Source organism: Diceros bicornis, chromosome 28 (assembly GCF_020826845.1).
Source record: "Diceros bicornis minor isolate mBicDic1 chromosome 28, mDicBic1.mat.cur, whole genome shotgun sequence".
NCBI lineage: Eukaryota > Metazoa > Chordata > Mammalia > Perissodactyla > Rhinocerotidae > Diceros > Diceros bicornis.
In genome coordinates this window covers 24,817,439-24,839,582 of record NC_080767.1, presented here as the reverse complement: position 1 = coordinate 24,839,582, position 22,144 = coordinate 24,817,439, and the positions used below count along the sequence as shown (strand labels likewise).

The 22,144-nt window shown below is 44.1% G+C and overlaps 1 protein-coding gene across 4 annotated transcripts in view; it reads left to right on the top strand.

The window, feature by feature from the left end:
- ASTN2 (astrotactin 2) overlaps window positions 1-22,144 on the top strand; it is an 831,863-nt gene that overhangs the window by 235,148 nt on the left and 574,571 nt on the right. For 3 of the 4 annotated variants that reach the window (XM_058523879.1, XM_058523877.1, XM_058523876.1), the window contains exon 4: window positions 11,334-11,486. The exons of the other annotated variant lie outside the window; for it this stretch is intronic. In XM_058523879.1, coding sequence (XP_058379862.1) covers window positions 11,334-11,486 — 153 coding nt within the window. The remainder of the gene's footprint in view (window positions 1-11,333; window positions 11,487-22,144) is intronic. 4 annotated transcript variants of the gene reach the window in all.

Here is a 22,144-nt window from a genome sequence, read left to right as displayed (position 1 = left end):
TGGATGTGTTAAGAGTCTTGTGCCACTGAAGAAGGACACCTTGGTTTCAAGTGATTGTGACTTCTGGGTTTATACTCATAATCATCGGTAATATGGTCTAAAGGGAAGCTGGCTGAGAGGGGTTCCTTTCATCCCCTCCAATGTGGAAGTCAATTCATTAAACTCTGTTTATTGGTACCACTGCAAAACAAGCCATGAAGTAGTATGTGAAGATATTCCTCCAGCTTTGCTATTTATAGGCTATATGACCCTTGAAAAATTAATTAATCTTGGTGTGCCTCACTTACTCATTTATAAGATGGAGATAATATGTATCTTGACAAGTTGTGTATTGGTCAGTCATTGCCACGACAATGCTACGTAAGAAACAACTGCAAAATTCAGTGGCATCCACTGATAAACATTGATTTGTCATGTGTGTGAGGATCAGGTGGAGTGTTGTGCTCATGTCAGATGGGTTTGCTCATCATCTACAGGTTGGCTGGGGTCAGTGACCTAGGCTGTAGGAGTAGGGTGACTCTGCTCCATGGTGCAGAGCTGTGAGTCTACCATGTGTTGCTCATCCTCCTTGGACCAGCAGACTGGCTGGGATGAGTCCTCCTCATGGTGGTGGGAGGTATAAATGTGCGAGCAGAAATACGTAATGCCTCTTGAAGCCTATGCTCATAACTGTCACATGCTGACTTCCACCCACAGACCTTTGGCCTAAACAAGTCACACAGCCAAGCACAAATCAAGGGGCAGTGAGGTACATTCCATCTACAGTGATGCTATAGCAAAAGCATGGGTGCAGGGAGGGGTGAAGAACTGAAGCTAATAGTTCCATGTACTGCAGTCATTATGAGAATTACATTAAATCATGGCTGTGTTTACCTGAAAATAATACCTGTCCCATCATAAACATTCCATAAATGGTAAGTATTATTATTGTTATTGTGATTACGTGACTAATGAGGTGCTCTTGGCAAATTGGAATGTTACATTTAGTTGAACCTTGGTAACAGATCAACCAGAGAAGTCCAAGATAACTCTCTGGGGGAAGAAGTGAAAACAGGAGGAGGTGAAATCTCTGTGGAGGAAGGGAGTAGGAGTAAGAGAGTGGGATTCTCCCCTCCCTGCCAACCAGCTGCTCGAAAAATGACTTCCTCTGGCTCTTAATGATGTAGCTAGATCTTCATCAGCAACAGGTATATATATATATAATCACAAACGTTTGCCACAGTATGCCTAAATTCGGGACCTGGTGATCTCTTAGAGGTCAAAGCACATACTCGATGAGCATGACAGAGCAAGGTATGAGAGTAGACAGACAGCCATGAGCTCTATTCCAGGATCAATGTTGCAGCCATATCCAGGTCCCAGGTTACGGCTAGATCCAAGGTATAACCATGATGGAGGTTGGCCGAAGTAGAGTGGAGACAGAACCCCTAGATGTTACAGGGGCCAGGGAGGATAGTAAAATTTATGCATGAGAGGACAACAGGGAGTGGGAGTCCACAGTCGTTAGTCAAAGGCGATGAGTTACCCCAAAGGGAAGTGGGGAACCCAGCATGTCTTAAGCTTTGACTCAGTTAAACAAGGCCCTCTGCAAGCTTGTCTCACTTAAGCCGGCTAACAATAACGATAATAAAGCTCTACTTTGTTTAGTGCTCTGTTTTGGGTATTGTGCTAAGCACTTTGCATATATTATTGCATTGAATGTAATACAAAAAACACAAAAGCCCACAATTCCTGAGGGAGATTTATGCTCAAGGTTTTACAGATGAGGAGCCCGGGCTTAGAGAAGTTAAAGAACATGCCCAGTACCCAAAGTCACATAATAAATAAGTGATGGAATGGAGGTTTCAACCCGGGTCTCTCAGATTCCCACACTGCATGCCCTCACTACACCCCGAGTACCTGAGATAACTGTAGCAGGCACAGGGCTGGAGAGCAGGGCTCTCAAAATAGGTGGGCTTTTTGAAGTTGGATCTGGGAAAGGAGGTACGAGTGGGTAGGAAGAGCCAGCCCTTCTTCCTGGCTCAAAGATGGATTTTCTTGGTGGTAAAATCATCTCTCATTTTAAACTTTAGAAGGACCAAACTGTGTGGGATTTTTCTCTACAGTCCTTGTCCCTTTCGCCTACTGATGCTACTCTTTATATTATCCTATTTACCTGGTTCTGCATTCTTTAAGGCTCAGACAAGTTGGCATCTCCTCTGGGAATTTTTGATAGTCTTTCTGCTCACAAAAGAGATTAACGGGCATGTTTTCAGCTTGTCACACTTTCCTCTCTACCTGGGCACACTCTATTGTCATTATCTCTACCCTTCTCTTCCATTAAACAGTGTTGTGTGTGAGAGAAGGGACAATGTTCGGTTCATCAATGTCCCCGGTGCCCACCTCTGGAAACTGCACCCAGTAATGGTGTTGGCTGAAGAATTCCTGTTGTAGAGTATAGGTGGCCCTCCAGTCCCAAGGAGTGCTGAGCCACATACATGGCCTTCCTGTGCAGTCATAGAAGGGATGAGTCTAGGAGAGGCATCTGGCTAGTGACTGTGAGTTCCATCAGATTATGGGCATGTACACGCCACCCAGGGTTGGACAGAAGATCTGGATTTGCTATGATTGACGGTTTAAGATATTTTTGCCAATGATGCTATTAACTCTCATCCTTAAAACGCTTACTCTGTATCAGGCACTGTGATAAGCATTTTAACATCTCATTTAATCCAAAAACAGCTTTATGAATTTGAAATCGCAAGCCCCATTTTCACACTTGGAGAAGCAAAGGCTCTGAGTAGTTAAGTGATTTGCCCAAGTCTTGCAGCTGGTATGAAACAGCTAACATTTCAGACTGTGACTCACTCCAGAGTCTTTCCATAGCCATGCCTTGCCTCCAAGGTGGTAATAAAGTGACCAAGAAGTCTTTGAGCTAGCCTGTCTAGCCACTTGACCCTTTTTCCCTTGAACAGGACTTGGTGATTTGTGGTATCAACTCCAGCCTGACCTTTGGAAATCTCCTTTGCCTTTATGGGCGCAGTAAATTGGGAGGTTGTGAAGATAGCGTTAGTTGAGAGAGGTGAAAGTGCTTTGCAAACTAAAGAGTGCAGTTCCTGTGGTCATTGCATTCATCGTGTTGAAAGCACAGTTCACTAAGATTTAGAACTACAAGGCCGTGGAGCTGAGAGGAATCTTAGAGACCATCTGTGTCCTGGCTAGGGACTGTGGAACCAGCTCGACAGAACCTAGAAGGTACTGTGTTTTTAACAGAGCAAAGGAAAATATCACTAAATTTACTTTCATCATTCAAACTCGAGGCAGTTCTCCAGCAGAAATTATGACCATCCTACAAGTCTGCACTGTTAAGTGACAGGCCTGAGACTGTGTATATGAGAAAAGGCTGTTCCCAAGTGTTTCAATTTATATTTGTTGCTGTTTGTTCATTTGTCTTGTCTGCAGGCACTTGCTTGAAGATAAGTTGTACCAGGCACCAAAGGTTTAAGAAAATATGTGGGAGTAAAAACTAAAAAGCGAGAAAATTCTATCCATCAACATTTTATCCCTGAGAATTGGGAAGAGGTGGCCGTTTTTAAAAATGTGTACATGGGTTTTAAATTTCTTCTAGTAGTGGAACATTCTCATTTGGCTAAGGAGACTGGCTGTTTTCTTTGTTATTTTATTTATTTATTTATTTATTTATTTATTTATTTATTTATTGTGAGGAAGATCAGCCCTGAGCTAACATCCATGCTAATCCTCCTCTTTTTGCTGAGGAAGACTGGCTCTGAGCTAACATTTATTGCCAATCCTCCTCCTTTTTTTCCTCAAAGCCCCAGTAGATAGTTGTATGTCATAGTTGCACTTCCTTCTAGTTGCTGTATGTGGGATGCGGCCTCAGCATGGCCGGAGAAGCATTGCAGCGGTGCGCACCCGGGATCCAAACCAGGGCTGCCAGTAGCGGAGTGCGTGCACTTAACCACTAAGCCACGGGGCCGGCCCATGTTATTTATTTATTTTTTATCTTTTCATGAAGAGGTGACTCCTATATGAGATGGAATGCTTGATTCAGTGACTGAACTCTCACAACTTCCAAATTTGATGGTTCTTTGCATATACACCAGGTCTTCCCAGCTGAGGTATACTTTAGGACTGGGATGTCTTCTCTTATTACTTTCCCCCTAATCTTCGAATTTTAGTGTGCCCAGCCCAAAGCTTGGGAACACAAGTTGAGGTCTGTATTAGAGTTCTCTAGAGAAATAGAATCAATAGGAGATATAGATATCTATACTATATCATCTGTTGATTATATACTATCTATCTATCTATCTATCTATTTATCATCTATCGAGAGAGAGAGAAATTTATTTTACGGAATCATCTCATGTGATTGTGGAGGCTGACAAGTCCAAAATTTTCAGGGTAGGCTGGTAGGCTAGAGATCCAGGGAAGAGTTGATGTTGCAGCTCAAGTCTGAAGGTAATCTGCTGGCAGAATTGCTTTTTCTTTGGGGGAGGTCAGTCTTTTTTCTCTTAAGACCTTCAAGTAATCAGATGAAGCCCACCCACATTATGGAGGGTTATCTTACTCCAAGTCTACTAATTTAAATGTTAATCTCATTTAACATTTACCTGCGCGGAAACATCTAGAAAAATGTTTGACCAAATATCTGGGTACCATGGCTTAGCCAAATGGACACATAAAATTAATCACTATAAGATCTAAGGTTAAAATTATCCTAGAATTTGGGGAAACAGGGAGGAGTAGTAGAAATAGGAGACTTGAGTGCTGGACCTTGGTCTACTGCTGACTTATGACTTTGTCTCCCAGTGCCTCTATTTTCACTTCTGAATAAAAGGGGAAATATATGCTCTCTGAAGGAATTTCCAAAGTGGATATCTTATAATGCAGATGACTTTCTCAATGGATGAATAGACTGACGAATCATGAAACTGAAGGGTTAGTGAGAGGAATTTGGGTAATATTTACTCTTTCTTGATCACTTACTGTGTTCTAGAAGCTCTGTTAGACAATTTATGTACATAATTACATTTAATCCCCCCAACAACCCTGCAGACATTTACAGAGGAGGAAACTGAGAGTTGTAAACGAGAAGGGAGTAGCTCAAGGTCACACAATGGCAGAACTGACATTGGAACCCCAGTGTGCTTTCTCACTTACACTAGGCAATATGGGCAATTAATGCCTACCTGTTGTTTGGTTCTCCAAACATAGTTCTGTAATGAGACAGAACTGACAAATGGGGCATGAGCTGGGCCTAGGACCTCCAGGCTGGACGGTCTTGACCATGAACACTGAGCGAGGGTCCTCTGGCATAGCAAGTCAGTCTCCAATCAAGTTGAGCCCCTGGCTCCAGCCAGGGCCATATTGCCTGGGGCTCTTTGCACAGATGATGTAAGAGGGGCTGGGTTATCAGAATCACTTTCCAGGCCCAAAGAAGTCACATCCAAACTCAAAGACTGGGATCTCCATCCACTAGGCAAGTCCGAAAGAGTATGTGTAGGGTGGTGCATTGGATGGAGCAGGGTCATCAGAGTCACCATAACCTGGGTCCAAATCCCAGTTCTGCTATTTCTAAGCTGTTTGACCCTAGGAGATTATTTAACTTCCTCGAGTCTCGGTTTCCTCATTTCTAAAGAGCAGCTAATTATACTTACCTTTCAGGGTTTTTAGTAGGAATAAATAAAACATAAGGTAATGCCAGGCTCCTTGCTTGGCAAAGAGTTGGTATTCGAGAATTGCAAATTTTCTTCCTACAGAGGCTAGACGAGTCTAGAAAAATTAAAGAGGGTGATAAAGGTGATACAGGAAATTGAACCCAAAGTCACGCGAGTTTCAGTGGTAGAACGTCCCAGGCTGTGTGGGGGAAAGAGCAGCGATGAGAATTTGAATGTAGAATTGTTGAGTGCCAGTGCAGACACAGCGTGCAGTGCCTGTGCTGCAGGGTAGAGGATCAGGCTGAAGCTTGCTTGGTATCTGAAGACCAACACACTCCACACACCTGCAAAGGCACTTGGAGTCCGCCCTCTTCTCCGCCTTCTGCTTTCTCTTCTCTTGCTTTCTCTGTCTCCTTTCCTGTCCTTCTACTCCTTTTTTCCCTCTATTCTCTCTTCATTGTTTGCCTGCTCTCTCCCCTCCTTTCCACTCTTCTTTGCCTTCTCCTTCCTTGCCCCTGCCCTTGATTATTGAGCACAATCTTCCTTTCCATTCTTGTTTTCTCTTCCTCATCCCTCCTCCCTTTTCCTCACCTCTCCTTTCCTCTCTCTCTATCTCGGTGTGGGAGCCAGAGCTCCTCTTCTCAGGCCCCAGTGGTTCATTCCCATTAAACTTGACAGTCTTTCATATGTCAATTAGAAAGAGGCAGCTTCCCCGCTCCTTGCTCCTCGCCCTCCCCTTGCTGGGCCTGCCGTGATGCTCAGATCAAGCACCATCTGTTGCATTCATCCAGGCGACGGGTAAGCATTTTGCCACTCTGAGAAGGCAGAGCTCAGCGGGTACCAGGAGGTAATGTAGCTTGTTTGGACAACTTGATATATTGGTATTGATAGAGCTACCGAATGGGATCAGGAGGAATGGAGTCAGGAGAAAGCGGTATGCAGAAAGAAAGAGTCCATAGAGGGGTTTGCACAAGCACTTCCCCCTCTAAGCCTGTCTGGGCTCTTGGCACTGTCGCCGAGGCAAGAGCAGCCAAACAGATGGATGGGATTTGCTACAGTCAGGATCAGAAACCCTTGCAGCTCAGGGAGCAAACCTTCCCTCTCTGTGTGTCTTCCTCTCCTCCCAGCCAGTCAAATCTGCATCAGCTTAGGAGAAAGTAAAGCAGAAATAACAGGATGGGAAGAGGCTGACCTTTAGGAATTGCTGAATGTCAGAGCCATGACAAAAAGGGATGGTGTATCAGTCAAGGTCCCAGCTGGACAACAAAGGCGACCTCAAATGCGATTTTCAGGAGAAATTCAATGAAGTGACTATTTATAGAGGTGTAGGCACAGTGAAGAGAATCAACATGGGGGTATCGAGGAACCAAGGACAACAAATATCAGGAAGCCACTACTAACCCCTAGAACTGAGGGGGCAGGGAGAGGAAATGGTTTTACTGGAGCCTGTGAGAACTGGATCTGTGGAAAAGGGGCCCCTGGCAGCAGCTGTAATTGTCGAGGGTCCAGACTCTATCAGAAATATGGTTCAGAACAGGAAAGGGGCAAGGGAAGACATACCCCCAATTCTCTCCTCCCATATCCTGCCAGAGCGTCCTTCGGGGCAAACCCAGCTAGTAGCCAGATAGCTATGAGCCATGAAGTTGCCCGTAGAGGGTCCGCCTCTAGGACGTAGAATGGGGCAGAATGAACCAGAGGTGGAGGGTAGATCTGAGGGTGCAAATGGAGAACAGCAAGTATAGATTAGGAATGAATATGTGTTCCATTGCCTGCACTGTGCCGGAAGCTCTTGTTCTTAACCATTACTCCCCCTTTACCTCTTCCAAGGAATGCATTTATAGAGTTCAGCTCTCTCCTAGAGTGTGAGACCCAGATAACTGTCTACTCAACCCCTCCACTTAGACATCTGGAAGACACCAAATGTTCATATGTAAAACCAAACTCATGTGCACTCCCCTCAAACATGTTCCCTTCTTCCTCCTCTCATTGGGAGCTGCCATCATTCTGCCTCTGTGGAGGCCAGACCAAGAGTCATCCTCCATTCTTCCCACTTCCTTGTCCACCTTTACCAATCAGTCACCAAATTCTGAGAACGTTGGACCTACAAAATAGCTCTCAAATTTGCCCACTTCTCCATCCCTACTGCTCTACTACTCCTGTCTCTGCTCTCTCTGCTGCTCTCTCTACTTCTCCACCTCTACCTCTACTAGCCTATCCAGGCTACCATCATCTCTGGACTTCTGCACTATTGCACCATCTCCTAGTTGGCTTTCTCACTTCCATTTCTGTCCTTCTCCAATGAATTCTTCTCTCTGCTGCTAGAGCTATCTTCGCGACATGAAAATCTGATCAAGTCACTCTCCTGTCTAAAACCTTCAGCAAGTTCTATCCTTAGCAAGACCCAGAAGGGTTAGAGTTAGGGTGAGGGTTAGGCTTAGGATCAGCATTAGGATTAGGACTTGCTGTCTCTACAGCGTTATCTCAGACCACTTGCTTGCAGTGTTTCAGGCCCAGTGGCGATTGCAGCCCCTTCTGTGTTCCTTCTGCCCGGGGGGTCTTTGTTGAGACTCTTCCTTCTGTCTCTCCTGCTCTTTTCACCTCACCCCTCCCCCACCACTTCCTCTCATCCTATTAACTCAGACTCTTTTCAGACCTAAATCACACTGCTCCCTTCTTTGAAGCAAGTTGCCGTGATTAGGCCATATTCCCCTAATAGAGTCTCTTGTATCATCTTCCACCTCTCCTTTATAGTATATTTCATTTGTAAATTTTTACATTTATATGTCAATCATTTCATTAATATTGGTCTTCCTGTGTATCTGGTGAGCATCATGAGGGGTTTTCTTTGTTTGATTTTTCATCATGGTACCTTGTTATGGACTGAATGTTTGTGTCCCCCCTGCCCAATTCATATGTTGAAGCCTTAACCCGCAATGTGACAGTGTCTTAGTCTATTCAGGCTGCCATAACAAAATACCATAGACTGGGTGGCTTCAACAATAGAAATTTATTTTCTTACAGCTCTGGAGGCTGGAAGTCCAAGATCAGGGTGCCAGTGTGGTTGGGTTCTGGCTTGCAGATGGCTGCCTTCTCATGGTGTGCCTACAGTGCCTTTTCTCAGTTTGTGCACATGGAGAGAGAGATGGATTTCTCTTTTTTCTCTTCTTATAAGAACACCTGTTCTATTGAATTAGGACCCTCCCCTTATGATCTCATGTAACTTTAATTGTCTACTAAAAGCCCTATCTCCAAATACAGTTACATTGGGGCTTAGGGCTTCAACATATAAATTTTAGGAGAGACATAATTCAGTCCATAGCAGACTGTATTTGGAGATAGTTTTTTTAAGGGGTAATTAAGATAAATGAGATCATAAAGGCGGCACGCTAATCTGATTGGACTGTGGCCTTAGAAGAAGAGGAAGGCCTCCCCCCCATCCCCCCACCCCCAATGCCATGGCATTGAGAAGCAGCCATCTGCAAGCCAAGAAGAGAGCCTTCACTAGAACCCAACCATGCTGGTACCCTGATCTCAGACCTCCAGCCTCCAGGACTGTGAGAATATAAATATCTGTTGTTTTATCCAGTCTACGAGTTTTGTTATGGCAGTCCGGGCAGACTAAGACATACCTCCTATGCTCATCACAGGTACATTATGATTTCTCTGAAATACTGTTGAGTGAATGAATGAATGGGAAGATGGATAAATGCATGATGTGTGACAGACCTGTGTGAGTCCCTCTCTTGGAAGATTCCAGACCATGGCTTGCTCTGGACTTTTGACCACAGTATAGCCCAACTCTTACAATTTGGGGCAAATCACTCTCCCCTCTGAGTTTAAAGCATCAGGATCAGACATGACAGTGCTTCTCACAATTGGACTGTAGCCTCTTGCTGCGGGCTCTGCATCACAGATTTGGAGGAGGGGGCCTGTGCTTGGGATCTTCCCCTTGGTTCTCCTTCAAATAGACCTAATTAGATACGTGGGGAGAGAGATAGCAAGAGAGGCAGGCGAGAAAGTTATAATGCCACCACGTGGTTAATTTGTATTGTCAATTGTCTTTTCCTTAGCAAACATAGATTCCCCTTAATGTCCCCAAAGGTGGGGCTTCTCACAGACCCCAATGCCCCAACCAGCCCTCTGGGTATGAGCTACCGTGCAGACACATCTATCTAAGCTGATAAGCTTTCCTGAGAAAGCAGGAGCTCCTTAGAAGTTGGTGTCGCGATGTTCAGAAGCCTTCTTTGTCCAGTCTGCTGAAACTCCTTCAAAGAAGCAGGAATCTTTGACACATCCCATCTCTTGGTATCAGACAGCAGGTAGCTGAAACTAAGAAGAAGAAAATTCCTAGACGCTAGAGACGTAGATGGAGGGAGGCCTCAGTATGAAGATTTCAAAGTCTGACTCTCTGGGAATTTCTCAGAACAAAGGCACTGAGGCCATTCACCAATTTCCTTGTCTTCTTCCTCGTTTCCTCTCCTGGCCTTTTATCTTGCCTCTCTCTTTCCTTTTCAAGCTTTTCTGCTTCTTTTTTTTCTATCTTCTACCTTTTTCTCTTTGCCCTTCTGACTTCAGTCTCTCCATTCTCTCGAACTTTCTAGCAATCTTAATTTTGAAATTTTTTGGAAATGTAGCTACTAACACATCATTGGGACGTTGGACGAGGAGTTAGGAGGCCTGATCCTGCTGCTTGCTAGCTTAGAGCAAGTCACGTGCCTTGTTGGGGGGGGGGTCTCAATTTCCCTTTAGTAAAATCGGGATATTATGCCAAGTGATCTGCGTATTACAGCACTGTAGTTGTGTCTCCTAAAATGTTGTTTGACCCATGACTGCTGTCTACCTTCACTGCCACTCTTCTAGTTCAGGCCATCATTGCCTCTGGCTGGCTGCTGCAAAACCCTCTATTCTGGCCTCTCTCCCTGCGTCTGCTTGCATTCTCCATACTCTAGTTAGTAATCGTTATCAAGGGGACTTTATTCGAACATGACAATTTCCTGTTTAAAACCTTTTGATGATTACCTTTTGCCGTTAGGATAAAATCTGAACTCCTCAATGTGGCTGACAAGGTGTGCTTACCTCTCCAGCCTGATCTTCTCTTTGTGTTGTAGCCACACTGAACTCCTTTCAGTTGCTCAAGTGCCATGTTCTTCCTGGCTTCAAATCTTTGCACATGCAGCTCCTTATACCCAGGGCACTCTGATCCCAAATCTCTTCAGCAACACCACCCTGATCCTATGTTCTTTGCTAATTCCTTCTTGTCTTTAAGGTGTCAGTATAGATATTGCCTCCTCCAAGAAGCCTGCCGTGACTCCTACGATGGGCTAGATCAACCTTCTTGGTGCTCCTGTAGTGCTCTGTACTCTCCTATCACAGAAGTATTGCACAGTGTTGGAAATGCCTGGATATACGTCCTACTAAGCTATGGATTCCTTGAATCATAAATTGTGTCTGACTTTTCACCACCATATCTCAAGGGCTTGGGGCAGTGCCTAGAACATAGTGGTATTGAATAAATAAATGAGTAAGCCAACAGATACATCTATATTGGCACCTGTGGCTTCTGCATCATCACTGGGTCAGGGAGGGAGCTCCAGGGACTCAGGGTGGCCAGGCCCAGACCTCCAGGGGCTGTGGGTGGGCCAAACCCTAACCTCAGCCCCGTTGCCCACCCTGTAGCGGCAGCTGAGGCGACGCAGGAGACAGTGGAGTCCCTGATGCAGAAGTTCAAGGAGAGTTTCCGTGCTAACACGCCCATCGAGATTGGTCAGCTGCAGCCAGCGCCACGCAGCGCCTCGGCAGGGAAGCGGAAGAGGAGGAGCCAGTCTCGAGGTAGGCTCTCCCAGCACATCTTGCCAGGATGTCAGTGGGCTGTCTTCAGGTTATGAAGGTACCAGAAATAGCTGTGCCCTCTTCTCTTGCTTCCCTGTGCTCATAGAACTCATGCTGCTGTCTCCCTGATAAGTCGTCTCAGCTGAGGCCTTGGGGACAGCAGACTTGTGCTCCAAGGTGTAGAGCTAACCTCTGTGAGCCCCAGCTACCTCACCTGAGAATGCTAATGGATCATCCATCTTTCAGAGTGGTTGAGAAGATTAGCAACAATCTATGGAAAGGGCCCAGCAGAAGACCTGAGCACAGTAGGTGCTCTTTGAATTGTAGCTGGTGTCATTTTAGAGAATGCAAGAGAGGCAGACCGTTCTCATGGAAGGCATCCTCAGGCTGGAATCTCAGAACAGGATCTGCGCCCACTCTTTAATAGCCTGAATAATATAGTGGTCAAGTCTAGGAGCATTGTAAATTGGACAGAACTGGACTCAAAATTTCAGTTCTGCTGTTAAGTAACCATGTCACCTTGGGCAGGTCACTCTGCTTCTCCAAGCCACTCCTATCTTGTTAGAATATATTAGCACAGTGCCCAGCTCAACATGCAATAAAAACATAGATCTTTCCCTCCTTCTCTTTCTCCTCTTCTTCCTCCCATTCTCTCCTTCTCCTCCTCCTCCTCATCATCACTTTCTTTCTCTGACCTACTCTGTGACTTGGTATATGGGACAAACCCCCTTATCATTGCCTGATTTCCAAATCTCATCTCCTTTTCTTTCAGTCCACTCAGTAGTCTCCAGGTGGTCACTCGTCTTCTTGCCTCTCACTTCTCCAGTTCCTACAACTTGATTCTGATTATGTCACTCTCCTTCTTCCATAGCTTCAGCGGTGGTCCAGTACCTTCAGAAGCGTTGATGCTTATGAAGATGACATTCAAGGCTGCCACAGAGCTCTGATCTCTTTTCTCTCTCTCTTCTAAAGTGATGTGTTCCCACTGCCATGTTCTTTTCCATGCCATTCTCCCCGCATGAAATCCCCTGCCCAGCCCCTATGAATAATCATTATCATTTATTGACACTCACTTATTCCAGGCAGCAGGCTAAATGCTATACACATCTTATCTCATTCAATTCTTAGCAACCCTATGAAACAGGCAGAGTGATAATTCCCATTTTACAGATGATGTCACTAAGGCCCAGAGAGCTGTAGCTACTTTCCCAGAGGGACATGCTAGTAAGTAGCAGAGCCAGGAAGAACTAAACAGTCTGAGACCCAAACTTTTTGACTAAACTGCTATGTTCTGTTCTAGTGAAATCCTACCTGTCTTTCCAAGCTTAACTCACATGGCACATTTCCATGAAGACATCACTGATCGTCATAGTCACAATTCACTCTGAATTCTCCCACATCTTTATACAGATGTTAAGCACTGATTTCATTTTTGTGTAATATAATTTGCTTTTGTCTGGCTCTCTCCTTAGCTAAATAGAGAGTTCTTCGAAGGCAGGAATTGTCTTATTGTTTGAATCATCTTTCCATTTCTGGGCCTAACTCAGAGTCTGCACACATGGTAGACACTTGTTATTTGCTGAGATAATGTCTAGGTCTTAATCCTGTGAAATCTGTATCCAGTGCAAAACCAAGATCTGCACATTAAGCTGAGGTCATAAAGCAAGGCAGAAGTTGATGATGGAGTTCCTTTTGGGAACTCATGTGGTTAACCCCAGGTTGAACTGTTGTGTCGTGATAAAGAACAGTTGCTTTGAGGTCAGCAATGTCTGGGTGCTAATCCCAGCCCAGTCAGTTTCAACTTGGGTGGCTTTAGAAAAGTCATTGGAGGTCTCTGAGCCTCAGTTTCTTCTTCTGTAGAATGGGGATACCAATCCTTACATCAGACGATTGATCTAAGGATCTGATGAAATGATGAATGTAGACTACCTTGGAATGCTCAGCTAATGTGTATCAGGGAGTGAATAAATGATCTTACATTTGTTATGGGTTGGGCATTCAGGGTCACTTGTAATTTCACTCAGCTTTATGTATCCATCTTGATTCTTCCACCATTCACTAAGAATCCACCTCCTATATTCTCCCTACAAATGCAGGCCCCAGAAATACACTTGACTCCAAGTCTATAACCTGGCCCCGCCTTCACTACCAATCTCGAATTCATTTCCTGGTGTCATATACTAAACATTTATGTCACTGAGTTCTTCCAAAAGAAAAGTCCATTTTAGGAACCATAACTGTCTTTACGAGGCCCCTACTGCTAGGCATTTGGACTCTTTCTAATATTTCACCATTATAAACAAAGCCACATGGAACTTTTTTTTTTTTGCATAAAACTTGGCCTTCACTTTGGAATCTATCTGTTTCACCCTCTTAAAGCATAGTTTCAGAATTAGATTATTAATGAAAATCTACTGTTTGACTTACACTATGATTGAGTATCAATTTATTTTAATTTATAAGTTAGATGGGGCCTAAGAGAACAAATGCAGGAAGAAATTCATTTTTCCCCCAAATGTATCTCAAATGTGTCTCCCCTTTCTTTGTCACCATTTTGACCCCTGCCATCTCTCACCTCCTGCTTGCAACCATACCCTCATTGAGATTTGGTCTCCCCAAAGCAGCCAGAGTAATCTTTTTAGAAAAATAAACCAGATAAGGTCAGTCTTCTGCTTTGAATCATTCAATAGTTTCCTGTTATCTTTAGAATATAATCCAAACTCCTTGTCGTGGCTTATAGACCCCGTTCCTTCTGGATCTGCTCCTACCCTCTTCACTCGCTTGGCATTTCCTTGTGCTCCTGCCGCACTGATTTCCTTTGTGTTGCATGAGCACAGCAAATGGTTCCCCACTTTCGAATCCAAGAACTTGCTGTTTCTTCTCCCAGTCTTTTTCTGCCGCCAAGCTGCTCTCCTGCCTGGCCCCTTCTCACAGTTCAGCTCTTAGCTCCAATGTCAGCTCCTCAGAACTGTCTTTCAGGACGACCCCCATCCAACATTTTTCACCTTTCCACCACAACTTACTATTTTCTGTTACATAACCCTTTTTTACTCCTTCCACAATATTATGGTCTCAAGTTATTTTTATTTGTTTGCTTGTTTACTATCTTCCTCTCAAACATATAAGCTTCATATTCATAAACCTAATACATAGAAAGTGCTTAATAAATATTTATTGAATAAATGAGTGTATTAACCTCAAAGATCATTGGAAAGTGGCTCAGTTTTATAACGTTCAAATTGATGGTGTAAGAGGGATCCAGGGTAACCAACGCCTCCTGGGACAGACCTCCAGGGACTCCTGTTTCCCCTAGAGATAGACTCGCTAATGAATAGCACATTAAATGTGCTCAAGTGGATGCTGTTAAAGAAATTTTCAAAAATGACTTAATAACATTGCGCTTGTGATTTGCTGCCACCATTAGACAAGGTTCTTGCAAGAAAGAGTCAAGATAGTATGTGCCAGCCCTGTGCTTTCTAAATCACACGTTTCCCACAGGTCCTCAAGAAATTCTTGGACCAAAGAACTCCACAGTCAATAAAAGTTTTGGATATTCTGCACACTCCCTCTTCCTCTTGGAAATTCCCGAATGCTTCGTAGTCTTTTAAAGACCCTGGGAAGTCCTGCAGTGCGGAAAGCTGGGCTAATTTGTTTAGCTCAGCATCTGTGAAACCATCTTGACCACAGACTCTGTTTTTCCCCTTAGAACATGTATTAACATCTTGTGGAACAGAAGCATCCATAGAAACGCAATTTTGGAAGTGCTCCGTTAGCCTGCGCTGACCATCGCAAATCCCAAACATGATGGTCTAAATCCCCAGTCTTTCACTATCTATCTCTTCCCCCTGCTACTGAGGTGGCCGTGGGCCTTCTGGCCTAGAGTGAGAGCACCTGGCCTCTCTCTGCTTCATTAGGCTCCACACCCAGCCCGTGGTACCCAACGGTTCCAGGCAGATGGAACGAGTAGCAGAGAACTGGCGTCATGGAATTGAAGACATGGTTAAAAGCAGCTCCAATGTGTTTTTCTAGCAATGGCTTCCTCCTGAGAGGCCTGGTGGCTGCTGAAGTGCATCGTCCTTAGGCAGACAGAGGAAGGCAGTGGAGGTCTGATTGCTGCCCTCATGTCTGTGACAGGGTTGTATGAGAGTTTTATGTTGGATCGTCACTCCCCAGTGTCCACGGGCATTGAGAAGGAGCCGTTGGCATTCATATAAAGAGTGGAAGATTTCTTTGGATGTGAGGAAGAGCTTCCTGAGGTTCATGAATTTTAGGTAGTGGTCTTTAAAAGCGAGACTTTATATTTGAAATTTAATTCTACCATTGGCTAACTGAATGATCTTGAGCCAATGAAGCCTTCGTTAGCCTCAGTCTTCTTATGTGTAAAATAGTGCTAATAATGCCAAAATCACATGTGGGTTGTGAGATAATACCTGCAAAATGCTCAGCCCAGTGCCTGGCATGTGGTTGATGCTCATTAAGAAGTAGCTAATAGTATCGTTGTTGTCAAGGTCCTGCTCGTTTGGCATCTGGAAGCTCACAAATCCATCCCCTCCTCCCTGGACCATTGCCTCTGACTTGGTTAGTGTTTCATTATCCCTCATCCAGATTCCTGCAGCAGCCTCTTCCTCCACGAATCCGTCTTCCACCCTGGCGGCTGGAGTGATCCTTTGAAAACACACTAAATCTGGCCATGTCGCTCTCCTGCCTAGTACATTTTCCTGATACTCTGTCACTTGCATTGGGGGCTTCTCAAGCTTTTGCAGTGAAGTCTTCCTCAAGGTAGATGGGAATCAACATACCCCCAAAGGGTCTGCAGCTTTATTTGAAAGACATCGGTCATAACCCCCAAATTCCAGATTCCATCTAAAAAAAAACCCATGCCATTGTATTTCAAAATAAGTGCATATTTCTTTTAGTTTAAATTATATTACTCTTCGGTTACATTATTTAACATTTTCTCAAGTATTTAGGTAATAGTGATGTCCCAGGAAGAACCATACTTATGCTGATTATACAAGGATGATCTGGCACCGTCTTCAAAGGGTTTCCATAGGATCAAATGAGATCATGCCTGTAAAGCACTGAACACAGAGCCAGACGAAAGGTGCACATTGAACACGTGTGCTCTATTATTTTATTATTTACTATTCTTATCACTACTATTTTATTATTACTCTTATTTTTGTTGGTATCATTATCCATTATGGATACATTTACCCAGTTTTAGAAGCAAGAGTTTATAGGATGAAGGGCACACTGTTTAATAGGATTAAAATGTTGCCATAGCCTGCTACACGAGGCTCCTTTCTAGCCTAGACTGCACACTACCTCTGGCTCTCTCTGAATCCCAGCCACTGTATTCTGCGACTTCTAGCACATGGACCATTTTTCCTTTCTCCCAACATGCTTTGCTTTCCAAGTCTGGGTGCTGATTATGCTCTGCCTGAAAGACCCTCCCCTCCTCCCCTATCTGCTCCAGGCAGCAAATTGCTACTCAGTTTTCAAAATTCAGTTTCAAAGTTTTTTCTGCGAGGACCCCACCCCTGCCCACCCTCAGCCCTGATGCCATCGGAGGGAGCCATTCCTTTCTCTGGGCACTAGCAGCTCCCATGTTGCTTTCTATCACAGTCCATCATAAATACACATGGACACATTTGTCTCCCTCCTCAACTCTGACAGTCCCATGATGGAAAGGACAGTGATTTGTGTCTGTGTAACCCAAATGCCTAACACAGAACTGGCATAGAATTGCAATTGGCTGAATTAGAGATTATATGAATAGACAGATGAATGGATAGATGGATGGATGGATGGATGGATGGATGAAAGAAAGGAGATAGTTGGGAGCCTCATAGAATACAAAGGGTTAATGAGATGTGGTGCAACTAGTATCTTTTGAGCATTTGGTATGTCCTAGGTACTGTGCTCGTCACACATATTATCTTACATAAACGATCCCAATAACCCCATAAAGTAAGGACTATAATTATCCCCATTCTACAAAGGAGGAAACTCAAGCTTAGACAAGCTATGTGACTTGCCCAAGTTTACCCAGCTAGTAGATTGTAGAACTGTGAATTCAGAGCCTAGACAGAGCCCGCATTTCAGTTCCCAAATGACTTGAGTGCTAGTCTTTGCAGCCTGGCCAAGATCTTTGACCTGTGAAAGTGTACCAACTCAGTCTAGATAATGGAAGGAAGGGGTTGTAGCTTTTCCTGCGTTGGCAAGTGTTTCAGTATCATCAGTGCTGTTGTAAGAGTGGTCAGGAGCTTCAAGCTTCTGAAAGGTGAGTCATCTCTCTCTCTGAGCTAAGAAAGAGTCAGGACTTCCCCCTTTAGGCTCTCTCTGGCCCCAGGGAGCCAGTGCCAGGTCCTCAGGAGCAGCATCCCTAGTGGTTATATCACTGTCTGGTGCTCTGTGCATTTTTTAAGGCACTCACCCAACTTTCTTTGGTATGTCATACATGTATAGGATGTGCCACCCAGGTCTCTGCACATCACCACTTCATCATTTAGTTCTGAAGGAAGCAGAGGATGAGACATCTGTACCACAATGGGATACGTGGGGAGGTCGTGTGGGCTGGCCTGGAGTTTTTACTAAACTAGGGGAAAAATTAAAGAAGGCTTCACAGAGGAGGTGGCCTTTGAAGAATGCATTGCTGTTAATCAGGGAGACAGGTTGGGAAGGCATTGCTAGTAGAAGAAAGAAAATATGCAGAGGCACATGGGAGTGACAATGTGCAGGGTATTATGGGAATATCTGGGGAAAACTATAAACAAAGCAGATGCTAGTGATGGGGGTAGACACCAGATCCACCACCAGAGCCAATCCCTGGACTTCACTCTCATGATTCCCAGCTGTGTCCCCGCACTGGGAGGAGAGGCACATTCTGGCTCATTTACCTCCCTGATAGATAAGCTCCAATGTGCTCTTTTATTATAGGACACTGTCCTCAGAATGCAGGCTTTATTAACTTATTTTTTTTTCTGTTTATTAGTAACTGGCTATGAATTATTCACTTAGTTAGAAGAAAATATTCAGAAATGTTAATGGCTTTCAATTATTTACCTTATTGGGTTATTGCTATGCTTAAATATTGAACAGGCAGCCTGAGAATCAGCCGTTATTTCTTTGGTTCTCGTCTCTGCCCCCCCAACCGCTTCCCCTTTAGCAGCCTTCCCTTCCTCCAAGGAGTTCTGGATGGCGCTCACTGCTCCTTTTGCCAAAGGAAGTTTTGAAACTGCATCATCAAAATGAAGTTCGACCTGAAACCATGAGACAGTTACAGGGATAGAAAGAAGACTGGACAGCTATGTGAGGTTTATCCCTAAGTCTATGATGAAATGACCCCCCTTTCCTCCACCTCTGCCAATTCTCCTGTTTGATTTTCCTCCCCCTCTCCATTGCCACATACCAAAAACCTGCTCTTCCTTCAAAACAAAGCCTTAAAGCCACTTTCTCCATGAAGTCTTGTCAAATTGTTCCCAAATGAATGTCATGCACACTTCCTCCAAACCTTGATAATCTCTTCTCTCTCTTCTGTCTGATATTGGTCATTTATTACCCTTTATTAGAGTAATTTATGGCCACTTCTCTTCTCCTTTAATTAATCTCAAGTGCAGCGACTATGTCCAGGTCATACTTGTGCTTCCATTGACTAGCCTAGTTCCTGACAAATAGCAGATGCTCAATTAATGCTTGATGAATGAATGGACGATTAATCAAATGGGCTGCATAATCTTGGACAAGACCTTCAATTCACCAAGCCTCAGTGTGCCCATCTAAGAAGCCATGTGGCTTTGTGGAAATGATCTCAGGTTTTGGAGTCACATAGTTGTGGATTCACACCCCAATTCTACCTCTGACTTGCTCAACTTTGGGAAATGACTTTTGTGCTAAAACGCCATTACCTAATCTGCAAATCTTACAATGGACCACCTCCTATGGAGACTGGGAGGATTAGAGTTAATGTATGTAAAGTGCTCTGCAGGTCACACTTAACATAGTAAGTACCTAATAAATCTTTGTTGCTAACTTGGAAAGCAAATGTGATGGGCTAGGTAATTTCCACAGGTCTCCTTCAACTCAGATGTCTTTGATTATAAATCTGATTGGAAAGCATTGTTGTCTATTGAAAAGTCCAGTTTTTGGAGTCAGAAAATCCTGGTTTGAACTTTATCTCTTGAGGGCAATGGGTCCTCAGAGAAACTGCTTAATCTTCCTGGGATTCTATCTGTAGCACCTGGAGATGTGATAATACCTGCCATTCCTGTTTCCCAGAGCTGTTGTGAGAATGTGCTAGAATACTTAAGGAAATGCTCCTTTAAAGCACTCTATAGATTAGGTGCATCCTGGAATCAGAGGATTGGCACCTTCAAAGAGGGGGAATGACATGCATATTTGATCCAGGGGGCATTTTTCCTGGGGCTCTGACTTCCCCTTTCTTGACCACAGATCCATCCCAAGAGGTGCTGCCAGGGCCAGTGCCACCACCAGCCCAGGGATCCTCAGGTCTTGTTGCACTGGGGTGTGGGAGAGCTGATTTGTAGTCAGAGCACACAGCTGTTTCCATAAATCTTCCCTGATGTGTCTTTCAGACAAGTTTGCGTTTCTGAAAGTGTGTGTCTCCTCCAGGTGGTTTTCCTTGTCTGTCTGAAATATGTCAGGAGGCTCGCAGTCAATTCTGTCTGGGCTGGCGGATGGGAAGGTAACCACAAGCTGCCTGGCTTTGGACCAGGTCCCGTTGGGGCCTGAAGACACAATTCTAGGATATTTCTTTCATCAGAATGGTACGATACTATGTCAGTAAGAGTTGTGGCATAATAAAACACCCTGAAACTTTGTGACTTAAAACAGCAACCATTTATTTGGCTCTTAATTCAAGTCAAGCATTTGGGCTGGGCTCAGCTGGGCAGTTCTTCTGATCTGGTGGAACAGACTCAGCTGACCTTGGTCATGTGGTCAGCGAGCTCTCCGAGGCTGGGTGACACGGCAGAGGGCTCCAAAAACAACAAGAACAGGAGTTGCTGCAAGGCCTTTTGAGGCTTAAGCTCAGAAGGCACAAATCATCCTTTCTGCTTTTTCTGTTGCTCAAAGCAAGTTACAAGGCCATCTCAGATTCAAGGGATGGAGAAAGAAAGTTCACCTCTTGAAGGAGGAAGGGGTAAAACATTGGGATGATTTTTGCAACCTACAAGTATTAATATTTTATTAAGCCTCTATTTTATGTTAAAGCCTAGGCTGATCCTCACAACCCCATGAGGTAAGGGTAATTATTCCCAATTTGCTGACGGAAAAATTGAGGCCATGTGAAGGAACTTTTATTTATTTATTTTTTTGCTGAGGGAGATTTGCCCTGAGCTAACATCTATTGCCAACCTTCCTCTTTTTGCTTCAGGAAGACTGTCTTTCAGCTAACATCTGTGCCCTTCTCCCTCTATTTTGTGTGTGGGACGCTGCCACAGCATGGGTTGATGAGCAGTGTGTAGGTCTGCAGCCAGGATCCGAACTCACGATCCCTGGGCCGCCAAAGCAGAGCGTGTGAACTTAACCACTATGCCACTGAGCCAGCCCTTGAAGGAACTTCTGTAATATAGTATGGCTGGACAAGGAAGACCAGATCCCTAATTCTAATCCTTTTATGGCTGATCTAAAGACGATAGTTTTGGGGGTTTTTTTTTTCTTTCTTTCTTTCTTTTTTTTTTTTTTTTCACTTCTGCTTACATGCTTCTCTTTAACACTGCTAAAGAGATTTGGATCTCAGGCCGTTGTTAGACACAACCTGGCTTGTGGTGTGTGGAAGGGCAATCTATTTGGATCCTGGCTCCATCCTTGCAAGGGTCTGTGGTCTAGTGCAGGATCAGCGAATTTTTTCAGTAAAGGGCAATATAGTAAATATTTTAGGCCTTGCTGACCAAGAGGCAAACTTGAGCATAGTATGTAGGCACTTACACAATGAGAGAAAAATTTTCACAAATTTTTATTAACAAAATTCAAAATATAATAATAATAACTAAGTACCATTGTTTTTGTAGCAGAATTCTACTAACAAGAAGAATGGACATTATTTATGGACACTAAAATATGAATTTCATATAATTTTCATGTCAACATATTCTTTTTCTTTTGATTTGTTTTAACCACTTAAAGATGTAAAAACCATTCTTAGCTCCTGGGCTGTACAAAAACAGACAGTGGGTCTGATTTGGCTCGCAACTCCTGGTGTAAGGAAGCATCTCTGGTTTGAACTTGGAGAATCACAGATCTAACCCCACATGACTATCTAATTGCTGTGTGACTTTAAGCGAATCCTTAATGTCTCAGAGCCATTCTTGCCTCTGGTTCCCAAGCACACAGTGGGGGCAAATAATCCCTTATGTTCTCTTAGCCCACCAGAGATGGAAATGAATTTAAGGTCAGCTGATCCGACCTGCTTATAGATGTGGAAGATGATGGAAGGGGAGACCACATCCATGCACAGAGAGGAGCTAGCAGACCCAGGAATGGAATTCCAAGTCTCCCGACTTATAAAATTGTCCTCTTTTCATGCCACATGCACATGTAAAATCGTGTCAGCCATATTACCTACACTAGGACTGACTATTGGGGAATTTGGTAAAACACATAGTTAGAAGCTGGCAGCCTGTGCTATTTTCTAA